We start from the raw sequence: 22,648 nt of genomic DNA, 5'->3' as shown, positions 1-22,648 counted from the left end.
CCAACATAAAAACCCATTTTTAGAGGGTTAATGTCAGAAATGTGTAACACATTTTTTTTATTGCCGGGATCAAGTCACGGATGTTCCTAGTGGATTGTGTATATGTCTCAACCTTGTCGACACTGGAGTCAGACTCCGTGTCGACATCTGTGTCTGCCATCTGAGTGAGCGGGCGTTTTTGAGCCCCTGATGGCCTTTGAGACGCCTGGGCAGGCGCGGACTGAGAAGCCGGCTGTCCCACAGCTGTTACGTCATCCACCCTTTTATGTAAGGAGTTGACACTGTCGGTTAATACCTTTCATCCACTCTGGTGTCGGCCCCACAGGGGGCGACATCACATTTATCGGCATCTGCTCCGTCACCATATAAGCCTCCTCATTAAACATGTCGACACAGCCGTACCGACACACCGCACACACACAGGGAATGCTCTGACTGAGGACAGGACCCCACAAAGCCCTTTGGGGAGACAGAGAGAGAGTATGCCAGCACACACCAGAGCGCTATATAATGTGGGGATTAACACTATAACTGAGTGAAATTTCCCCAATAGCTGCTTGTATATATAATATTGCGCCTAAATTTAGTGCCCCCCCTCTCTTTTTAACCCTTTGAGCCTGAAAACTACAGGGGAGAGCCTGGGGAGCTGTCTTCCAGCTGCACTGTGAAGAGAAAATGGCGCCAGTGTGTCTGAGGGAGATAGCTCCGCCCCTTTTTCGCGGACTTTTCTCCCGCTTTTTTCTGGATTCTGGCAGGGGTATTTTCCACATATATAGCCTCTAGGACTATATATTGTGGTATTTTTGCCAGCCAAGGTGTTTTTATTGCTGCTCAGGGCGCCCCCCCCAAGCGCCCTGCACCCTCAGTGACCGGAGTGTGAAGTGTGTATGAGGAGCAATGGCGCACAGCTGCAGTGCTGTGCGCTACCTTGGTGAAGACTGATGTCTTCTGCCGCCGATTTTCCGGACCTCTTCTTGCTTCTGGCTCTGTAAGGGGGACGGCGGCGCGGCTCCGGGACCGAACACCAAGGCTGGGCCTGCGGTCGATCCCTCTGGAGCTAATGGTGTCCAGTAGCCTAAGAAGCCCAAGCTGGCTGCAAGCAGGCAGGTTCGCTTCTTCTCCCCTTAGTCCCTCGCTGCAGTGAGCCTGTTGCCAGCAAGTCTCACTGAAAATAAAAAACCTAATTCTATACTTTCTTTCTAGAAGCTCAGGAGAGCCCCTAGTGTGCATCCAACCTCGGCCGGGCACAAAATCTAACTGAGGCTTGGAGGAGGGTCATAGTGGGAGGAGCCAGTGCACACCAGGTGACCTAAAGCTTTCTTTAGTTGTGCCCAGTCTCCTGCGGAGCCGCTATTCCCCATGGTCCTTACGGAGTTCCCAGCATCCACTAGGACGTCAGAGAAATACGAATGAATACACCATTGGTCAAATACGCCTGTTATTTGATACAACTCGGTAATTTACAAAAAATTTGAATTCACAAACACTGCCGGCAATAGCCAAACACTGCCGTGAAAAAATACAAACCGCGAGGTTAAGTGGGGTCACTCTTGTGGTTGCCCCCACTTAACCTCGCCGTCTACCGCAGACCGCAAAGTTCCCACCATTGGATACAATGGAGCGCCTATGCGCTACATTGTATCTCTACAGTGCGCAGCCTGACTGACAGTTCAGGCGCGCACAGCCAATCAGGAGAGTGCCATGACGTGGCGCTCCCTGATTGGCTGAAGGGACCCTCTTTGACAGCAGTCACGGGGGGTCCCGCCAGTCGGGGAAAGTGGTCCCATGTGTAAACATGGGACCCCTTTCAGTGCGTGGTCCTGGATTTTCGTTTTTTTTTTTTTGCCAAGTACGTGGATTACAAACAAAGAAGAGGACCGAGCTACACAGGATTGTTGGGAGTATAATTTTATTGACAGGTACCCCATGGATTCTACGTGGAGAAGGGGACAGACTCTTCGTGTCAACATAGGTAAGTATGTATGAATGTAAGTGTGCATGTATGTAATAAAGTTATACTGTCACGGTGTGCGCGTTTTGTTTTTATATGGGGATTTTTTTGTAGTAGAACTACAGGTACCAGCGGGCCTGTTTCCCCCCCGCATGCTGGTACTTGTGGTTCTCCAAGTACCAGCTTGCGGGGAAGGCTTTCTGGGACTTGTAGTACTGCTGCAAAAAACAATATTCTTATTTTTACACAACAGGCTATCGGCCCCCCATCCGCCGCCCTTGGATGTGGGGGGGAGGGGGGGGGGCAGCCTCGAGCTTCACCCCTAGGCCCTGGGTGGCTGGAGGGGGGGACCCCTTGATTTAAGGGGTCCCCACTCCTCCAGGGTACCCCGGCCAGGGGTGACTAGTTGGTTATTTAATGCCAGGGCCGCAGGGACCAATATAAAAGTGTCCCCCGGCTGTGGCATTATCTCGCTGACTAGTGGAGCCAAGTACTGGTGTTAAAAATACGGGGGACCCCTACGTGTTTTGTCCCCCGGATTTTTTGCACCGGACCAGGCGCAAAGCCTGGTGCTGGCTGTTAAAATATGGGGGATCCCCAGTCAATTTCCCCCCCCGTATTTTTACAACCAGGACCGGCTCAAAGAGCCCGAGGCTGGTTAGGCTTAGGAGGGGGGACCCCACGCAATTTTCCCCACTGATTTTTAACACTTTAAACTCTTAATTTAAGGTACACAATGAAGCCCTCACAGATCCGGCCAGGATTCATTGTGTTAAATTCGGCAGTGTTTTACTAATCACTCACGTAAAACACTGGCCGAAAATGAGTTTTATGGTAAGAACTTACCCTTGTTAAAACTCTTTCTGCGAGGTACACTGGGCTCCACAAGTCTGGACAATGGGTGTAGAGTAGGATCTTGATCCGAGGCACCAACAGGCTCAAAGCTTTGACTGTTCCCAGAATGCACAGCGCCGCCTACTATATTACCCCGCCTCCCAGCACAGGAGCTCAGTTTAGTTAACCAGCCCAATGCAGTAGCAGGAAAAGAGATGACAACGGTTAGTAGCCACATACACCACACTCTCACGACAAGAGAAGTGTCAGCGGCTAATGCCATATCAACCCAAAGAAGCTAAGTGCGTCAGGGTGGGCGCTTTGCGGAGCCCAGTGTACCTCGCAGAAAGAGTTTTAACAAGGGTAAGTTCTTACCATAAAACTCGTTTTCTGCTGCGGGGTACACTGGGCTCCACAAGTCTGAACAATGGGGAAGTCCTAAAGCAGTTCCTTATGGGAGGGGACGCACTGTAGCGGGCACAAGAACCCGGCATCCAAAGGAAGCATCCTGGGAAGCGGCAGTATCGAAGGCATAGAACCTTATGAATGTGTTCCCGGAGGACCACGTAGCCGCCTTGCACAATTGATCAAGGGTCGCACCATGTTGGGCCGCCCAAGAAGGTCCAACAGACCGAGTAGAATGGGCCGTAATATGAACAGGAGCTGACAGACCAGCCTTCACATAAGCATGCGCAATCACCATTCTAATCCACCTGGCCAGGGTCTGCTTGTGAGCAGGCCAGCCACGTTTGTGAAATCCAAACAAAACAAAGAGAATCAGACTTTCGAATAGAAGCAGTTCTCTTCACATAGATACGGAGAGCCCGTACCACATCCAAAGACCGCTCTTTAGGAGACAAATCAGGAGAGACAAAAGCTGGAACCACAATCTCCTGTTTAAGGTGGAACGAAGAAACCACCTTAGGTAAATATCCGGGACGAGTCCTAAGAACCGCCCGGTCACGGTGAAAAATCAGATATGGGGAACTACAAGACAAGGCACCCAAATCTGACACTCTTCTAGCAGAGGCAATAGCCAGCAAGAACACCACCTTAAGGGAAAGCCACTTAAGGTCAGCTGAACCAAGAGGTTCAAATGGAGGCTCCTGCAACGCCTCCAAAACCACCGACAAGTCCCAAGGAGCCACAGGCGGGACATAGGGAGGATGGATACGCAACACACCCTGAGTGAAAGTATTAACATCAGGTAAAGTCGCAATTTTTCTCTGAAACCACACCGACAAGGCAGAAATATGAACCTTGGAAGCGTCATAATGGTTAGATGCGCACCAAACAAAGTAGGAATGCCAAACCCAATGGTAAATCCGAGCAGAGGCCGGTTTCCGGGCCCGCAACATAGTTTTAATGACCTCTTCAGAAAAACCCTTAGCTCTTAAGACGGAAGCTTCAAGAGCCACACCGTCAAAGACAGCCGGGCTAGGTCCTGGTAGACACAGGGGCCCTGAACGAGGAGGTCTGGGCGTTGTGGAAGTAGAAGTGGATGCTCTGACGATAGGCCTTGCAGGTCTGAGAACCAGTGTCGTCTGGGCCACGCCGGAGCTATGAGAAGCAGATTTCCTTTTTCTTGCTTGAACTTCCGAATTACCCTGGGCAGGAGTGACACCGGAGGGAAAACGTACAGCAGCCGAAACCTCCACGGCACTGCCAGCGCATCCACGAATGCTGCTTGAGGATCCCTTGTCCTTGCTCCGAAGACCGGAACCTTGTGATTGTGTCGAGACGCCATCAGATCCACATCTGCAAGACCCCACCTTTCCACGAGGAGTTGAAACTTCTGGATGGAGGCCCCACTTGCCGGCATGCACGTCCTGACGACTGAGAAAGTCCGCTTCCCAATTCAGGACTCCCGGAATGAATATTGCCGGTAGATGGCGTTCTGCCCAACGTAGAATCCATGAGGCTTCCTTCATTGCCAAACGGCTTCGAGTGCCGCCTTGATGATTTATGTAAGCCACTGTGGTGGCATTGTCCGACTGTACTTGAACAGGACGGTTCTGAATCAAATGCTGTGCTACGTTCAACGCATTGAAGACCGCCCGCAATTCCAGAATGTTGATCGAGAGGAGAGATTCCTCCTTGGTCCACCGACCCTGCAAGGAGTGCTGCTCCAGCACCGCGCCCCAACCTCTTAGACTGGCATCTGTCGTCAACAGGACCCAGTTGGATATCCAGAAGGGACGGCCTCTGCACAATTGTCGGTCCTGGAGCCACCAGAGCAGCAACAGACGGTCCACCGGAGTCAGAGATCATTTGAGACCTGATCCGGTGAGGCAGGCAGTCCCACTTGACTAGAATCAGCTTCTGGAGGGGGCGAGAATGGAATTGAGCATACTCCACCATGTCGAATGCTGATACCATGAGGCCCAGCACCTGCATTGCCGAATGTATCGACACTTACGGACGAGAAAGGAAGCAACGATTCCTGTCCTGAAGTTTCAGGACTTTCTCCTGAGACAAGAACAACCTCTGGTTGTGAGTGCCCAACAGCGCTCCCAGATGCAGCATGCTCTGAGCAGGGACCAGGGAGGATTTCTTCCAGTTGATGAGCCACCCATGGGCTTGTAGAAACCGGACCGTCATATCCAGATGACGCAGGAGAAGATCTGGGGAATTTGTCAGGATTAACAAGTCGTCCAGATACGGCAGTATCCTGACCCCTTGACGGCGGAGTACCACCGTCATCACCGCCATAACTTTGGGTGAAGACTCGCGGAGCCGTTGTTAAACCAAAAGGTAACGCCCGAAACTGGTAATGGAGGTTGCCAATAGCGAACCTCGGGTATTGTTGATGTGACACTGCTATAGGAATATGCAGGTAAGCATCCTGTATGTCCAGGGAGACCATGTAGTCCCCAGGTTCCAAGGCCAGAACTATAGAGCGAAGGGTTTTCATACGGAACTTGGAAACCTTCACAAACTTGTTCAGTGCCTTGAGGTTGAGAATGGGCCGGGAAGACCCATTCGGTTTCGGGACTAGAAACAGCGGAGAATAGTACCCCTGGCCCCTCTGAGCAAGAGGCACCTGTACTATGACTGTACTAGGAGGGTCTGTACCACCGAATGCAGTGTGTTTGCCTTTGTCTGGTCCAACGGGACGTCTGTCTGGCAAAATCGATGAGGGGGTCGGTTTTTGAAGGCTATGGCGTAACCTTGAGTGACGACTTCCTGTACCCAGGCATCTGAAGTGGTCTTCAACCATTCCTGGGTATACCCTAGAAGCCGGCCCCCCACCCTGGGATCCCTCAGGGGAAGGCCCGCCCCGTCATGCGGCAGGCTTATCGGTCTTGGCTGCTGGCTGACGGGCAGCCCAGGCTCTTTTGGGCTTCGGCTTACCAGGTTTGGAAGTGCGGGCCTGCTTATGGTACGCCTGACCTTTTGCTTTACCTAAAGGACGAAAGGGGCGAAAGGACGTGCCTTTGGCCTTCGACACAGAAGGAGCTGTATTAGGCAGACAGGCAGTTTTGGAGTAGCCAAGTCAGCCACTATCTTATTTAAGTCCTCCCCAAACAGAATATCCCCCTTGAAAGGGAGTACCTCCAGGGTTTTTCTAGAGTCCAGATCCACAGACCAGGATCTCAGCCACAATATCCTGAGAGCCAGGACTGACGTAGTAGAGGCCTTGGCTGCTAGGATGCTGGCATCAGAAGCCGCCTCTTTAATATAGCGAGAAGCTGTGACAATATATGACAAGCATTGTCTAGCATGGTCAGAGGAGATTTCAGCTTCTAACTCCAAGGCCCATGCTTCAATAGCCTCTGCCGCCCATGTAGCTGCAATAGTGGGCCTTTGTGCAGCACCCGTGAGGGTGTAAATCGCTTTTAGACAACCCTCGACACGTTTATCCGTAGGCTCTTTTAGAGACGTGACGGTAGTGACAGGTAGAGCTGAGGAAACCACCATCCTAGCCACATGTGAGTCTACTGGAGGAGGCGTTTCTCAATTCTTAGACAGCTCTGGCGCGAGGGGATAGCGAGCCAGCATCTTCTTTTAAGGCACAAACTTCGTACCCGGGCATTGGGGGTCCCATAGGGGGTGTTAGTTTATGAACTAGCGTATGCAGAAGCGTGGAAAAAGCGGCCCACGGAGGGTCAGTATGTGCCTCCGTTGCCACAGTCCCACTGGGGGCAAGGAGCCCCCAGAACCAGAGCCCACAGCTGCTATATTCTCCCCATATGTGCCTGTGGCTTCAGCAACACCAGCAGTGTGTTCCGCCCCAGAACCGTTACCCTCAGATGCAGACATGATATAACTTGCAGTATGAGGTAACACAGTACAATTATTAGCAGCACTATATCCCTAAACCCAAACCCCTGCGCAGTGTAGTCAGCACCAGCAGAGATAAAGGAGAGATATGGTGACTAAATCACAGAAAAAATGCGTAATACAGTATATTTTTGTGAAAATCCTATATTAAATAACACCTGACACACCAAGCACCCTCAGGTTATAGAATATAGGGATAGCAAGTTGAGTGAAAGACACGAGATGGACACCACTCAGCTATCAATGCACACACAAATAGTCACAGTTTGTACAATGCAGAGGTTATTACTGACAATAATACTGCACTGAACTAGCTTACACAGCTATATAGTCAATAGATATAACACTACACAGTACGAAACTGGATGTATATCACAGGGTAATTGTACTATAAACCCCTGACTAAATGCACTCTTTCTTACTAACACTGACTAAAAAGGAGGGTAGAATACTTAAGTGTCATGTAAAGGCACAGCACTGACAACCAGGCGGCTTTACATAGGAGGATTTGCCCAAGCAGTCCCAGGAACAGTGAGCTGAGGAGTAATGGCGCCGCAGACACTGACAGGGAGTGAGGAAAAGACAGAGATGCAGCTACAGGGCGGGAACACTTGCTGGAAATGGCGCCCTGGGGCTGGGGGAGGGGCTTCAGGTCTAAGCCTTATCCCCCTTGCTGGCAAAACCACCGGGTACTGTGGGCGATATTAAAATCGGTTTTAAGAGAAAACCTGACCTGCGCCCATGCCCTGGTGATCTAGTGGGATCGCCTGTATCCACAGTGTCCACCGCCAGCGCGCACGGCCCGCCTCCCACTGACCGCGCCGGATTGCGATAAAGACCGGGTCTTGCGAGCAGGACCCACTTACCACCTCCCGAAGCGCGGCCACGCGATCCTGGAGAGCCCCAGCCGTGTGTGTCTAACATGAAGAAAACCGGAGCCTCCGCTGTAGGTACCCGGCAACCAGGGCTCGGGAGTGTACAGCGCCGCTGGGGAGAGCTGGAGCTGTAGCAGTGAATGTCACAAGACATTTACCACCGCTGCTGCCCTTGAAGTCTTCACTTTTTACCTCATAAAAAGCTTTTCTCAGGGCTGCTTGGAGCAGCCCCTCTGTTAAGTGCATGCTTAATGCAGCACCAACTGACAAACTGAGCTCCTGTGCTGGGAGGCGGGGTGATATAGGAGGCGGCGCTGTGCATTCTGGGAACAGTCAAAGCTTTGAGCCTGTTGGTGCCTCGGATCAAGATCCTACTCTACACCCATTGTCCAGACTTGTGGAGCCAAGTGTACCCCGTAGCAGAAATTACGAATGACATCGACATCGGAAAAAACGAAAATGCAGAATACGACAGCATAGTAAATGAGGCGTAAATTTTATTAAAAAGTTGCAAATTCACACATTCGATGTCATTCGTGTTTAATCTCCCTCCAAATCGACAGTAATACGAATCTTAGTAAATATACCCCTTTGTGTCCACCTGGGCTGTGCCAACCCCTCCCATATACTGAGTGACTGATTCATTAATGTCCAGTGCCCAGCAACGAAATAGTTGAAAACAAGAGGGTGGGAGCTGTGCAGTTGGAATGGAATAACTAGGATCTTCCTTGAGTGTTCAGTGTGCATTTTCCTAAGGAGAGTCTCAACGACTGGTGATGTGCACCATGCTTCCAGTGGCTCCTTCACGACAGAGTGCTCTAACATAAGTGATGTTTTGTGAGATTATTTGCTGCATAATCTGTTGTACATATTTGCAAAATTATCTTTTTTTTGTAAATAAAGTTAGGAAATATATTGAAGAAATTTTAATCTAGTATATTCTCTGTGTCTCCTGGTGAATTTACGAGCCTGTGAGGTCAAATCTATGTACCTAAGTGTAAGTGAGTGTGCAATTAATAAATTCTGTATGCAGATAGCTGCAAAGGACTACCTGGCATCAATACATTGATTCTTTCCTTTGCTGGTGGCAGTTACTGTGAAATATGTAGTCAGATGAACGTATAAGGAAAGCAGATCAATACTGTTATACAGCAGAGAAAGAGGTCATTCTATATTAGAAACTGTTACACCTCTCCCACTAGTCAAATTTTATGACCTAATACTTTCATCTCCACCGACTGCTTGTCACCTAATTACTACTACTCGGCCTCCAGTATTGTCATCACTCTGGCTCCATGTCCACCTCTTTGGCTGTGGTGTTCTTCACTCATTCCCCCTAACACTGACATAATCATTAAAAATAGAACAAAATACAAACACTTCCAATTTTAAGAATTCCAGGGAAGAGGTTTTTTTTTGTGTGCGTCTAAACTAAAATCTAAAAATCACCGCCCTATGTTGATTAGCATAAGCCATAGTGTCCTGTGTACATTTCCCCGTCATGGCTGGTAAATGGGCCATTTGCCTGAGATCACAAACATGCTAACAATAATGGACAAGTTTTCCTGGAGTCCTTCTTTAAGGCTTGGCCGGTATATGTAGTCCCAACCCATTAAGAATGTCTTTAGAAAGTGATATACAGGTTAGTTACAACCCTTTAAGGTGTAACTGACACACAAATACAGTGTTGTAGTGACTGTTACATTTCCTGAGCCCGTTTCTCTTTAACAACAATAACCTTCGCCTACTGACTGGACCTGCAGAGATATTTTAAAACAATTAAGATTGTCACTGTAAGACATTGCTGCATATAATAATGTGTATGAAAGAGACATGAATCAGACCTTCAAGCAGAAAGCTTTCTTCGCAATCCATCTTTTAGTCGCCCGCCTGTAGTACTCTGGAGGGAAGGTGTACTCAATGCCAAGCTGTGTACATACATGTTCAAATGCATCGTACTGGGTCCGACGCAGGAACTTTAATATCTTCTTGCGCCGATCTATCGCCATCAGCATCCTTCTCTTATTTGCCTTATCCTAGAAAAGACATGGTAGGGCACAAACAGGCACAGTCACATAGATTAGACAGAGGAGCACAATGCAAACACAAATGATGTCATGAAACAGCATACTACACGGAAGGAGCCGGCAGTGATATACAGTAGTGTACTTTCACTTTTAATATCAAGCTTTCCTAATGAACGCTGAAGTGGTAATATCACAACTCACTGATTATCAGCAAAGAAAATCTCAGTTTATACAGATCACATTTACATGCGGTTTACATATATTGGCCATTACTGGCTTACAGTAAAGATAATGCTGGCCACGCACTACATCCAGATGTTGGCAACTCCATGTGTTATTATGACGTTATAGCTGGACGTCATTTGAATCTGCCCACTGAGATTGTGACGTCAGTCCCTGCAGCCAGTGCACGGGGTAATCGGTGGGTCGCCCGTACACAGCCAGATGCGCCAATATATCTGTAAATATATATGCCATGGGCTGTGCTGCACAGTCGACGCAATATGTCTGTGAATGCGTCGTTCACAGACGCATCATTTTCATACACCGGCCAATAGAATATCAGCCATTCGCTCAAACAGCCAATATATTACCCAGTGTTGTACCCAGCTTAACACACACACACACACACACACACACACACACACACACACACACACACACACACACCAACCTCATGTGAGAGACAGAAACTTATAAAGATACAATGACACGGTAGCAGGAGGACATGCTTAGACAAAATCAAGAAAGGTAACATGTAACTATAGAAAGTAAGGTACTTTGGGGTCTATTTACTAAGCCTTAAATGGAGATAAAGTGGACGGTGATAAAACACCAGCCAATCAGCTCCTAACTGCCATGTCACAGACTGGGTTTGAAAAATGACAGTCTGGAGCAGATTAGCTGGTGCTTTATCTCCATCAACTTTATCTCCATCCAAGGCTTAGTAAATTATCCCTACATTACCACATAATATTAATTGTTCTTGGGTGGCAGTGACTATTGAAATGAACTAGGGGCCTAATTCAGATGTGACTGCTGCTGTGCGTTTTCGCACAGCGGGCGATCAGATCCGAATGGCACATGCGTCTGAGCCGCAACGCGCAGGCACATCGGACGTCTACAACGGGCATCGGCGGTCAGCGAGGGGATGGTGCGAAGGATCCATTCGCATGGTGACTGACAGGAAGATGACGTTTGTGGTTGGCAACTGACCGTTTTCAGGGAGTGTCTGGAAAAACGCAGGCGGGTTCAAGCGATTTCAGGGAGGGTGTCCGACGTCAGCTCCGGCCCCGATCAGCAGGATTCAATCGCACAGGAAGAGTAAGTCCTGGGCTGCGCAGAGACTGCACAAACTGATTTTTAGCAGCTCTGCTAACACATACAGTGCATTTGGAAAGTATTCACTGTGCTTCACTTTTTCCACATTTTGTTATGTTACAAAATGGAATAAGTTCATTTTTCCCCTCAAGATTCAACACACAATACCCCATTATGACAACGTGAAAAAATTTTTTTTTTTGTTGAGATTTTTGCAAATTTATTAAAAATAAAAAACTAAGAAATAACATGTACATAAGTATTCACAGCCTTTGCCATGAAGCTCAAAATTCAGCTCAGGTGCATCCTGTTTCCACTGATCATCCTTGAGATGTTCCTACAGCTTAATTGGAGTCCACCTGTGGTAAATTCAGTTGATTGGACATGATTTGGAAAGGCACACACCTGTCTATATAAGGTCCCACACTTGACAGTGCATGTATGAGCACAAACCAAGCATGAAGTCAAAGGAATTGTCTGTAGACCTCAGAGACAGGATTGTCTCGAGGCACAAATCTGGGGAAGGGTACAGAAAAATATCTGCTGCTTTGAAGATCCCAATGAACACAGTGGCCTCCATCATCCGTACATGGTAGAAGTTCGGAACCACCAGACTCTTCATAGAGCTGGCCAGCCGTCTAAACTGAGCGATCGGGGGAGAAGGGCCCTAGTCAGGGTGGTGACAAGAACCTGATGGTCACGCTGTCAGAGCTACAGCATTCCTCTGTGGAGAGAGAACTTTCCAGAAGGACAACCATCTCTGCAGCAATCCACCAATCAGGCCTGTATGAAAGAGTGGTCAGACGGAAACCACTCCTTAGTAAAAATAGGATTTTGGTACTTACCAGGTAAATCCTTTTCTTTGAATCCATAGGGGGCACTGGAGTACTCTTGGGATATGGACGGGCGTAGCCGAACAAGGGCACTGAATATTTAAATTTAGGACCCTCCCCCCCCTCCATATCCCCGAGTACCTCAGTGTACGACCTCAGTGTTTTTTACTGAGCGAACAGGAACGATATAGAGAGGTTGACAATGGAGAATACCTATAACATAACGGACAACACAATGTTGACCCATAACCTTACTGTCAACTAAACAGTTGACACCATAACCGATAGAACTTTATAATTTGAACCAATCGGTGAAAATGTGTTACCATAAGCTCCTCTGAGCTTAATATCAATGAAGTAAAACTTGTTACCCTAAGCTCCCTTGAGCTTAAAACAACCCCGGTAAAACTGCTCTGGGTGGGCGTCCAGTGCCCCCTATGGATTCAAAGAAAAGGATTTACCTGGTAAGTACCAAAATCCTATTTTCTTTATCATCCACTAGGGGTCACTGGAGTACTCTTGGGACGTACCAAAGCTTCCCTCGTGGGCGGGAGAGCTGTTTGATACTTGTAACAGTAGGCAGCCCAAAGCTAGATGCTGATGGCGCCACCATTTATAACGTGTAAACGTGCACAAACATGGTGCACATGAAGGCTATATAGCCGCGTTTTAGACACTCCACGACCCACTGGGTCTGACATTCCCACAGAACCTGTGGGATGAGCTATTACTGACGTAGGCGATTGTAACTTAGCCTTAAAGTAAACCTGACTTGTAGTCATTATTATTACCCAACTGGATAATGTCTGCTAAGAAACTGGCTAACCCCAGTTGGCAGTATCATAGAGAACAAACAACGTATTCATATCACGTACTGTTGACGTTCGGGACATATATAAACGCGTAATGCGTGTACCACATTCAGAATTCTAGAATGTGCTGTCCACACAGGAACCCCTATTGGTATATTGATGTGAAGAATACGAAAGCGTGATTCGTCCGAAGATCTGCTTTGTCATGAGAAAACTCAAATACGGTGGCTTGGAATACAAGGCACCCAAATATGAAAACAAAACCCTTGCCGAAGCCAAGGCTATAAGAAAATTGTTTTCCAAAGTGAGAAACTTAATTCCCATTTGTTGAAAGGGTTCAAAATATGAAAACTGTAAGAAATCTGAACCCAACTTCAAGTCGCCTGGCGCTGTAGGTGGGATAAATAGAGTGTGAACTTTGATGACACCTTGTAGAAAGATGTGTACAGACGCCAATAGAGGCAAACGTCTTTGAAAATAAGTTTACCACACAGATACCTGCACTCTTCGTGCAGATCAACGCAGTTTTCCATTCCACCCCGTTTAACAGAATACGGGTTACTTGAAGGATGATGTTGGAAACTTCCGAGGTTTACAACCTATGTAAGCCCACGAAATTTTGTAAAAATGAGCTGCCTTAAACGGCTTACTATTTCGTAACATGGTTAGTATAACCGATACTGTAATGCTCAATTTCTTAAGAGGGCGGTCTGCACCCTCACCCCGTCAACCGCAGCTGCGGTACATAGATAATAGGTACATAGGTAACTATGGGTAAACTAACGTTCCCTGATGTAACAGGTTGGACGTATTATGAGCGGGCCAAGATCGTGTGCAAGTATTCCTTGAAAATTCGAGAAGCAAACTTCTCCGAAACCCATGAGCTACCACCAGTATGACTGTGACAAACTGTCTTATGAGCCGTTTTGACAACGGAGAGAGCAGCGGAAACTGGTGGAGCCAGATACACGATGCTGAATGACCACATGAATGTGAGAGACTCCACCGCCACTGCCCTTGTGATCTGTTTTGTACACATACTGAGCTTTTGTAATTGTGGCGAGATGCCATCATGTATACTTGAGGGTAACCCCCTTCTGTGGACTCACATATGAAACACCTGTGGATTTAATGTCCAGTTTTCAGGATCCAAATCCTGACGGGTGAGATCCTCTGTCTAACAGATGTCCACTCACGTAATGATCTCTTGACATTTTCACCTAATGGTGTTCTAAGCCATTGAGGATTTGAGTCACATGCCGCATTACCATGCGGCTTCTTGGTTCTCACTGGTTGTTGTGTATGCAACTGCCGTTGCCTTGTTTGACTGCTTAAGGCCAGCGTGAGACAGGCATCAAACATTTACCTGAAACTCATGGTTGTTCCTCTCCACAGAAATCTTTAGTAAAAGGCGAAAGATTTATTCGTTCTGAAGAGAAACCAGAGTATATACCTGGTCAGACTGAAAGCGAATCATGTATTGCATTGTAAAATGCACAGAGTTCTAGGACCTTTATCGACAGCAATCTTTGTTGCTGATTTTAACTACAAATCCTGACCCTCTGCGACTGTCGTCCAGAGTATATGCACCCTTTTCCCTCTGTGGGAAACGCGAGTGAAGGGTGGCGAACTAAATTGAAAACACAACTTTATTCTTAATAGGTGAATACACCAATGTACCGCTAGTGTGCGTGTTTTGCACTAATTACTAGACGTACATTTGTTATTGCTGGTGTAGTAGGTAAAAGTCTTTGATTTACCGTATTTATCATCTTACCTAGGCATTGACATCGTTTAGACGGAATTAGATGTGATTGTTTTCGAACTTGATCTGCTACCGCAGTATACCTTAGTAGCGCAAGTTAAAGGAACTTTGTTGAGACAGAGTTCTTATGTGAGATGAGCTATCATCCCAACCTCACTTTGGTAAATACCCAAAGCGATAAGCAACGGTAGACATGAAATGGTTAATGGTTGTGGCGATTTGCAACCGCTAGAACCTGTGAAGAACAAACCGGACTGGGTAAATACGCATTCAAATGCAATTATGCAATTGTGTGGCTCCAATAAGCAAATACTAACCGCAGAAAATCCATTTTCTAACTGTAGTAAATGACTTGCTGATTGATATTGCAACGGAGCTGTTTGGTTTTGCTCAAACAGAGGGGAATAAGTAACTCTGACTCTGTTGGCGTACTACTGCCTGGTTTATAAACCTGCAAAGACTAAATGACAACCTGCCAACCGTTCGACAGAGGCAGTTTTGTCCTTTAAGCTGTAAATAGCTGAGACCTGTATGAGTTGAAGTCCTGAAACCTCGCAAATGTAACATGTAAATACGCGCTTCCACAATTGTAAAAGAAGTCATCAAACCACTGGCTTGCTGACTGTAACGTCCTGTCGTTACAAGGCGTGACTGTTCCTTATAAAGGGATAAAACGCCGTTACAAATATACTGTATGCGGTAATGGCTGAATATCATAAAGGGATAAAATACCGTTACAAGTATATCAAATTTATGAGCAAACAAGCTCTGGCCTTGTCGCGCTTAACTAGCGACAATGAAAATAACCGGCGTTAGCAGAAGCTTTACAGATATACTCTGCAGCTTCTTTTACCAGTGATCGTCATTGTTTGATACATAGATTCTAGTGACCCAAATGTATCCTGGGTTTTTATAATGTTTGAAAGAAAATCATCTAGCAATGGCGGATCGCGTCCTTTTGGAAACGATTATGTATGGTTGTTAACAACCCCCCCGCACTATCTGAGTGCTGGTCTAATGTACCCTTCTCACTCGTAGTTATAATTTGACATAGAATCGAGTGAAATAAACACTCTGGTACCCAAAGGGAAATTGGCCCTTTGGAAGACTGTCTTTTGTTAGGGCTGGCGGAGTCATTTCGAGACTCCGATGTTACCGCTCTTTTAATTTGAATTGCCAATGTTAACATAGGATTTTTAAAATTATTTTTAGTCTGCACTATAGCCTTACTCGCTATGTAGACAGACACCATAAAATAATAGGCAATAGACAGACACTTGCACGACTTAATGAAGTTATTATGTGTCATATATATATATGTTATTGCTGAACAGCATATTCATATGAAACTCAAGCTTGTTTCTCTCTACGGAAATCTTTAGCAAAAAACGAAAGATTTATTCGATATGAAGAGAAATCAAAATATTGTCTTTTATGTGAAAAGCAGTTCACATGGGCATATGAAACCCCAACCAAATTCCTACTAACTTCCCTGCGCCTCTGGTGGCTGAGAGATGTAGGGCAGGAATGTTCTAGAATTAATTAGAAATACAGATTACATGGCTGACTTATGTGAAAACTGAACCAAAAAATTCCCACTAACACCCCTGCGCCTCCTTGTGGAGTATAGGTGTATGGGCGGAATGTTCTGGAATTATAACCTGGAAGAACAGCAATGATTAAAATGACCGTCATGCCATGCTTCCACTGAAAATCACAGGACAGGTTACCTGCTGCAGCGTTAATATATAGGCTTAATAGCCTATTATACATTAAATATAGGCTTAATAGCCTATTCTACAGTTACAGGTCTATTATACAGTAAAATCCGTGCAGTTTACAATACATTATGCAGCCTTATGCTTTAGTTAGCCTTCCAGTTATTTCATTAACTGTTTAAACACTAAGCAGTCTCTTACCCCATGCAGCCTTCTGCTGCTATGGGCTTTACTCAACACTGCCTGCAGTGAATTGTATTATTTCCAACATATCTTATTCCCAAGCAGCCTTTGCTGCTGCTATGGGTCAATAACTTGTTTAAAAACTGAGCAGTCTCTTATTTAGAACTGAGCAGTGTCTTAACCCATGCAGCCTTTGCTGCTGCTATGGGCTTTACTCACCGTCACCCCCCCGCAGCCGCGCTGCTTGTGATGTAGCTTCTCCCTGTGCAGCGCCGGAAGCGAGTGCAGGGAGCTTGGGGAAACCCGGGGAGCGCTGGTATAGTGCGCCGGGGAGCCCTAGGAACGGGCGGCGCCTCATACAGCAGTGGCTGGGTGCAGCGCTGGAAGAGCGGCCGGCGTCTTTAGTGACGTACGGCCGCTCGGAGCTTTAGACCCGGGTACGCAGAGTGGCTGCTTGGGCGGCGCTCGCGTACAGTGGCTGGGAGAGCGGCCGGCGTCTGAGTGACGTGCGGCCGCTCGGTTACCGTGCTGGGAGAGCGGCCGGCGTCTGAGTGACGTGCGGCCGCTCGGTTACAGTGGCAGAGTACTGGTACAGTGGCTGGGAGAGCGGCCGGCGTCTGTGAGTGACGTGCGGCCGCTCTCTCGTTCAGCGGGGTCCTCTGTAAGCGGCGGGCAAAGCGGCGGTAAAAATAAAGGCTTTTCCCACACAGCAGGGCGGCAGCGTGAGCTGACCGCCCTGACCCCCCCACCATACCTTGCAGTGTCGCACTTCTGTAAGCTCCGTCCAGATTGTGACGGGGCTTCCATCCTGGCTGTGACGGGGCTTCTTACTGTAAGCACCGTCCAGTTTTCAGCTCTCCTCCTGGCTGTGACGGGGCTTGTAATCTCCGTCCAGTTGCAGTAGGAGACAGTCTGCCTGTGGCTGTGAGGGTGCTCTTTGTGAGGACCGACACGCCATGCGCTGCCTTGTAGCGCCTGTGGCTGTGAGGGTGCTCTTTGTGAGGACCGACACGCCATTCGCTGCCTGTGCAGCGGCACTATCCCGGACCCATGTTTTTCCAGAAACTGGGAAGGGATGTGCTAAGTGTAAAAATAAAAAGTAAAAATAAAAATTTAAAAATAAAAATCCAAGTGTGGATATACCACAAGCCTTGTTCGTGCTGTGAGCACCGAAAAAACACTGGGGTCGTACACTGAGGTACTCGGGGATATGGAGGGGGGGGAGGGTCCTAAATTTAAATATTCAGTGCCCTTGTTCGGCTACGCCCGTCCATATCCCAAGAGTACTCCAGTGACCCCTAGTGGATGATAAAGAAAAGCACATGGCAGCCCGCCTGGAGTTTGCCAAAATGCACCTGAAGGACTCTCAGACCATGAGAAACAAAATTCTCTGGTCTGTTGAGACAAAGATTTAACTCTTTAGCGTGAATGCTATGCGTCATGTTTGGAGGAAACCAGGCACCGCTCATCACCAGGCCAATACCATCCCTACAGTGAAGCATGGTGGTGGCAGCATCGTGCTGTGGGGATGTTTTTCAGCGACAGGAACTGGGAGACTAGTCAGGATAGAGGGAAAAATTAATGCAGTAATGTACAGCGACATCCTGAATGAAAACCTGCTCCAGAGCACTCAACCTCAGACTGGGGTGACGGTTCATCTTTCAGCAGGACAACAACCCTAAGCACACAGCCAAGATATCAAAGGAGTGGCTTTCAGGACAACTCTATGAATGTACTTGAGTGGCCCAGCCAGACCCCAGACTTGAATCCGAATGAACATCTCTGGAGAGATCTGAAAATGGCTGTGAACCGACGCTTCCCATCCAACCTGATGGAGCTTGAGAGGTGCTGCAAAGAGGAATGGGCGAAACTGCCCAAAGATAGGTGTGCCAAGCTTGTGGCATCATATTCAAAAAGTCTTGAGGCTGTAATTTCTGCCAAAGGTGCATCAACAAAGTATTGAGCAAAGGCTGTGAATACATGTGATTTCTTAGTTTATTTTTAAGAAATTAGCAAAAATCCCAAAAACCATTTTTCACGTCATTATGGGGTATTGTGTGTAGAATTTTGATGAACAAAAATTGGATTTTAATTACCTACCGGTAAATCTTTTTCTCATAGTCCGTAGAGGATACTGGGGTCCACATTAGTACCATGGGGTATAGACGGGTCCACTAGGAGCCTTGGGCACTTTAAGAAATCAATAGTGTGCGCTGGCTCCTCCCTCTATGCCCCTCCTACCAGACTCACTAGAAACTGTGCCCGAGGAGACAGATATACTTTGAGAGAAGGATTTAAAAGAACAGTGGTGAGATTCGAACCAGCACACACCAAACAAGAGGAAAGCCATGCTAACCAAACTTGAACAGGAACAGAAAAAACTGAACCAACAACAATACTGAACCAAGTAACAGTGCAGGAAACACGAAGCACTGGGCGGGCGGCCAGTATCCTCTACGGACTACGAGAAAATGATTTACCGGTAGGTAATTAAAATCCTATTTTCTCTTACATCCTAGAGCATACTGGGGTCCACATTAGTACCATGGGGATGTACCAAAGCTCCCAAACCGGGTGGGAGAGTGCTGAGGTTCCTGCAAAACAGGTTTACCAAACTGAAGGTCCTCAGATGCCAAATTATCGAACTTGTAGAACTTAGCAAACGTGTTCGAACCTGACCAAGTAGCTACTCGGCAGAGCTGTAAAGCCAAGACACCCCGGGCAGCCGCGCAGAAAGAACCCACCGACCTAGTAGAGTGGGCCTGCACAGATCTTGGAACCGGCAAACCTGCTGTTGAATAAGCATGCTGGATAGTAAGCAATAGACTGCTTTGAAGAAGGACACCCAATTTTATTGGGATCATAGAGAACAAACAGCGAGTCCGATTTTCTGTGACGAGCTGTCCACTTCACATAGAGCTTCAAAGCCCTCACAACATCCAAGGACTTTGAAGTGGCAGAGGTGTCGGTAACCACCGGAACCACAATAGGTTGGTTGATATGAAACGCAGACACCACCTTTGGAAGAAATTATGAGGAGTTCTGAGTTCAGCTCTATCTTCATGAAAAATCAAATAGGGGCTTTTGTGAGACAACACCCCCAGCTCCGACACACGTCTTGCTGAAGCCAAGGCTTCCACTAAGAAATTTGACATCAACGTCCTGCAAAGGCTCAAACCATTCCGACTGCAGGAACTGCAACACCACGTTGAGAACCCAAGGTGCCGTAGGAGGCACAAAGGGCGGTTGGATGTGCAGAACACCCTTCAAAAATGTCTGAACCTCCGGGAGAGAAGCCAATTGTTTCTGGAAGAAAATGGATAAGGCCGAAATCTGGATTTTTAAGGAGCTCAAACGTAGGCCCACATCCACTCCTGACTGCAGAAAAAGGAGAAAACATCCCAGTTGAAATTCCACCGCAGGAAATTTCCTGTTTTCACACCAAAACAAGAGACGTATTTTTTCCAAATACGGTGGTAATGTTTAGACGTTACCCCCTTTCTGGCTCGGACCAAGGTTGGAATAACCCTGTCCGTGATACCTTTCCGGGCTAGAATTTGACGCTCAACCTCCATGCCATTAAACGTAGCCGCGGTAAGTCGTGATAGACGAACGGCCCCTGTTGTAGAAGATCCTCGCGAAGAGGTAGAGGCCACAGGTCCTCTAGGAGCATCTCCAGTAGATCCACGTACCAGGCCCTTCTTGGCCAGTCCGGAGCAATCAGAAAAGCTTGAATCTTTTCCCTTTTTATTCTTTTGAGAATTCTTTGGATCAATGGAAGTGGTAGAAACACGTACACCACCTGGTAGTCCCATGGAGTCACCAGAGCGTTCACCGCCACTGCTTGTGGGTCTTCCGACCTGGAACAATACCGCTTGAGCTTCTTGTTGAGACGAGAGGCCATCATGTCAATTTGTGGAACTCCCCACCGACGTGTCACACCCCCGGGTGAAGGACCCACTCTCCTTGCTGCGGAAGTCTGCTTCCCAGTTGTCCACTACTGGAATGAAGACTGCCGACAACGCCACAGCGTGCCATTCTGCCCAGAGGAGAATCCTTGTTACCTCTGACATTGCTGCTTTGCTCTTCGTTCCGCCCTGTCGGTTTATGTATGTTACCGCCGTCACATTGTCCGACTGAACCTGAATGGCGTGATCCTGAAGATGTGATGCCTGTAGAAGGGCATTGTATATGGCCCTTAGGTCCAGAATGTTGATCGGAAGAATGGTTTCCTGACTTGACCATTTTCCTTGGAACTGTTCCCCTTGGGTGACTGCTCCCCAACCTCTGAGGCTTGCATCTGTGGTTATCAGAATCCAATTTTGAATCCCGAGCCTTCGGCCCTCCGTCAGGCGAGAAGTCTGAAGGCACCACAGAAGAGAAATCTTGGCTTTTGGCGACAGACGCATCCTCTGGTGCATGTGAAGATGCAATCCGGACCATTTGTCCAACAGATCCAGCTGGAAGGGCCTTCGTGAAACCTTCCGTACTGCAGTGCCTCGTAAGAGGCTACCATCTTCCCCAGGAGGCGAATGCATAGATGCACCGATATCCGGGTCGGTCTTAGAACGTCCATCGACTGAATTACCAATGCCTTTTCCAATGGAAGGAATACCTTCTGTGCCTCCGTATTCAGTATCATCCACAGGAACGGAAGCCTCCGTGTTGGTTCCAGTTGAGATTTTGGCAGGTTCAGAATCCACCTGTGATCCTGGAGTAGTCGTGTTGAGAGGGCAATGTTGTCTAACTACCTCTCCCTGGATGGTGCTTTTATCAGCAGATCATCCATCTTCCTTACTTGCGGAGGAGAAACATCATCTCTGCTATTACCTTGGTGAACACCGTTGGTGCCGTGGAGAGGCCAAATGGCAGGGCCTGGAACTGGTAGTGACAGTCCTGCAATGCAAACCTTAGATAAGCCTGATGAGGCGGCCAAATCGGAATATGAAGGTACGCATCCTTGATATCCAGAGACACCAGGAATTCCCCCTCCTCCAGACCCGAGATCACCACTCTCAGAGACTCCATCTTGAATTTGAACACCCGTAAGTACGGGTTCAGTGACTTGAGGTTTAAAATGGGCCTTACCGAACCGTCCGGTTTCGGTACCACAAACAGGTTGGAATAATAACCCTTGTTTTGCAGTTGAAGTGGAACTGGAACAATGACCTGAGTCTGTACCAGTATTTGAATTGCTGCCTGTGAAGTAATGCCTGCTTCTGGAAAAGCTGGTAAGCCTGATTTGAAGAATCCGTGAGGTGGGAGTTAATGAAACTCCAGTCTGTAGCCCTGGGCGATAAGATCTTTGACCCATGGATCCAGGAATGATGTTGCCCATATGTGACTGAAATATCTTAAATCGGGCTCCCACCTGCCTGTCTTCCAGGCAGTGTGGTCCACCGCAAAACACACAAGAGATAGTGTGGTCCACCGTCATGCTGAAGGCTTTGAGGAACAGAACCGGAGGTCTGTTCCTGTGAAACTGCAGTTGCAGGTTTTCCGGGTTTACCTCTATTGCCTTTGAAGGTTGTAGAAGAACCTTTGGATTTACTTTTAAATTTCGCTGTCTGAAAGGACTGCAGAGTTGGAGCAGAGTAGGTTTTCCTAGCTGGGGGTGCTGCGGAAGGAAGGTATGTAGACTTACTCGCCGTAGCCTTGGATATCCATGTATCTAGTTCATCTCCAAAAAGGGCTTCACCTGTGAATGGTAAGCTTTCCACACCTTTCCTGGAATCCGCATTCGCAGTCCACTGGCGTAGCCACAAGCCCCTGCGTGCTGACACTGCCATGGCAGTGGTGCGTGCCTTGAGCAAACCAATTTCCTTTATGGCCTCCACCATAAAATTAGCAGAGTCCTTTATATGCTGTAGGAGTAAAAGTATCTCCCCCCTGGATAAGGAATCTAACCCGTCAATTAGTTTACCTGACCATTTTGCAATGGCCCTAGTGATCCATGCACAAGCAATAGTGGGTCTCTGGGCCACCCCAGCAGCTCTGTACAGGGATTTGAGTGTGGTCTTAATTTTGCGGTCAGCCGTGTCCTTTA

The 22,648-nt window shown here is 47.7% G+C and overlaps 2 protein-coding genes, 1 non-coding gene and 1 pseudogene across 4 annotated transcripts in view; 1 reads left to right on the top strand and 3 right to left on the bottom strand.

The window, feature by feature from the left end:
- Positions 1 to 22,648, top strand: part of NADK2 (NAD kinase 2, mitochondrial) — a 298,406-nt gene that overhangs the window by 112,318 nt on the left and 163,440 nt on the right. The gene's annotated exons all lie outside the window — the stretch shown is intronic.
- Positions 1 to 22,648, bottom strand: part of MRPS15 (mitochondrial ribosomal protein S15) — a 111,747-nt gene that overhangs the window by 5,086 nt on the left and 84,013 nt on the right. For both annotated transcript variants that reach the window (XM_063961025.1, XM_063961029.1), the window contains exon 7: positions 9,789 to 9,980. In XM_063961025.1, the coding sequence (XP_063817095.1) occupies positions 9,789 to 9,980 (192 nt within the window). The remainder of the gene's footprint in view (positions 1 to 9,788; positions 9,981 to 22,648) is intronic.
- LOC134961299 (U5 spliceosomal RNA) lies at positions 14,271 to 14,385 on the bottom strand. Its single transcript, XR_010187884.1, has one exon. It is a non-coding gene; the product is annotated as a U5 spliceosomal RNA (small nuclear RNA).
- LOC134932414 (U5 spliceosomal RNA) lies at positions 16,020 to 16,127 on the bottom strand (annotated as a pseudogene).

The sequence above is a fragment of the Pseudophryne corroboree genome, chromosome 1 (genome assembly GCF_028390025.1).
Source record: "Pseudophryne corroboree isolate aPseCor3 chromosome 1, aPseCor3.hap2, whole genome shotgun sequence".
NCBI classification, from domain to species: domain Eukaryota; kingdom Metazoa; phylum Chordata; class Amphibia; order Anura; family Myobatrachidae; genus Pseudophryne; species Pseudophryne corroboree.
The sequence above is the reverse complement of the archived record's forward strand: the minus strand, read 5'-3'. Positions and strand labels throughout refer to the sequence as shown.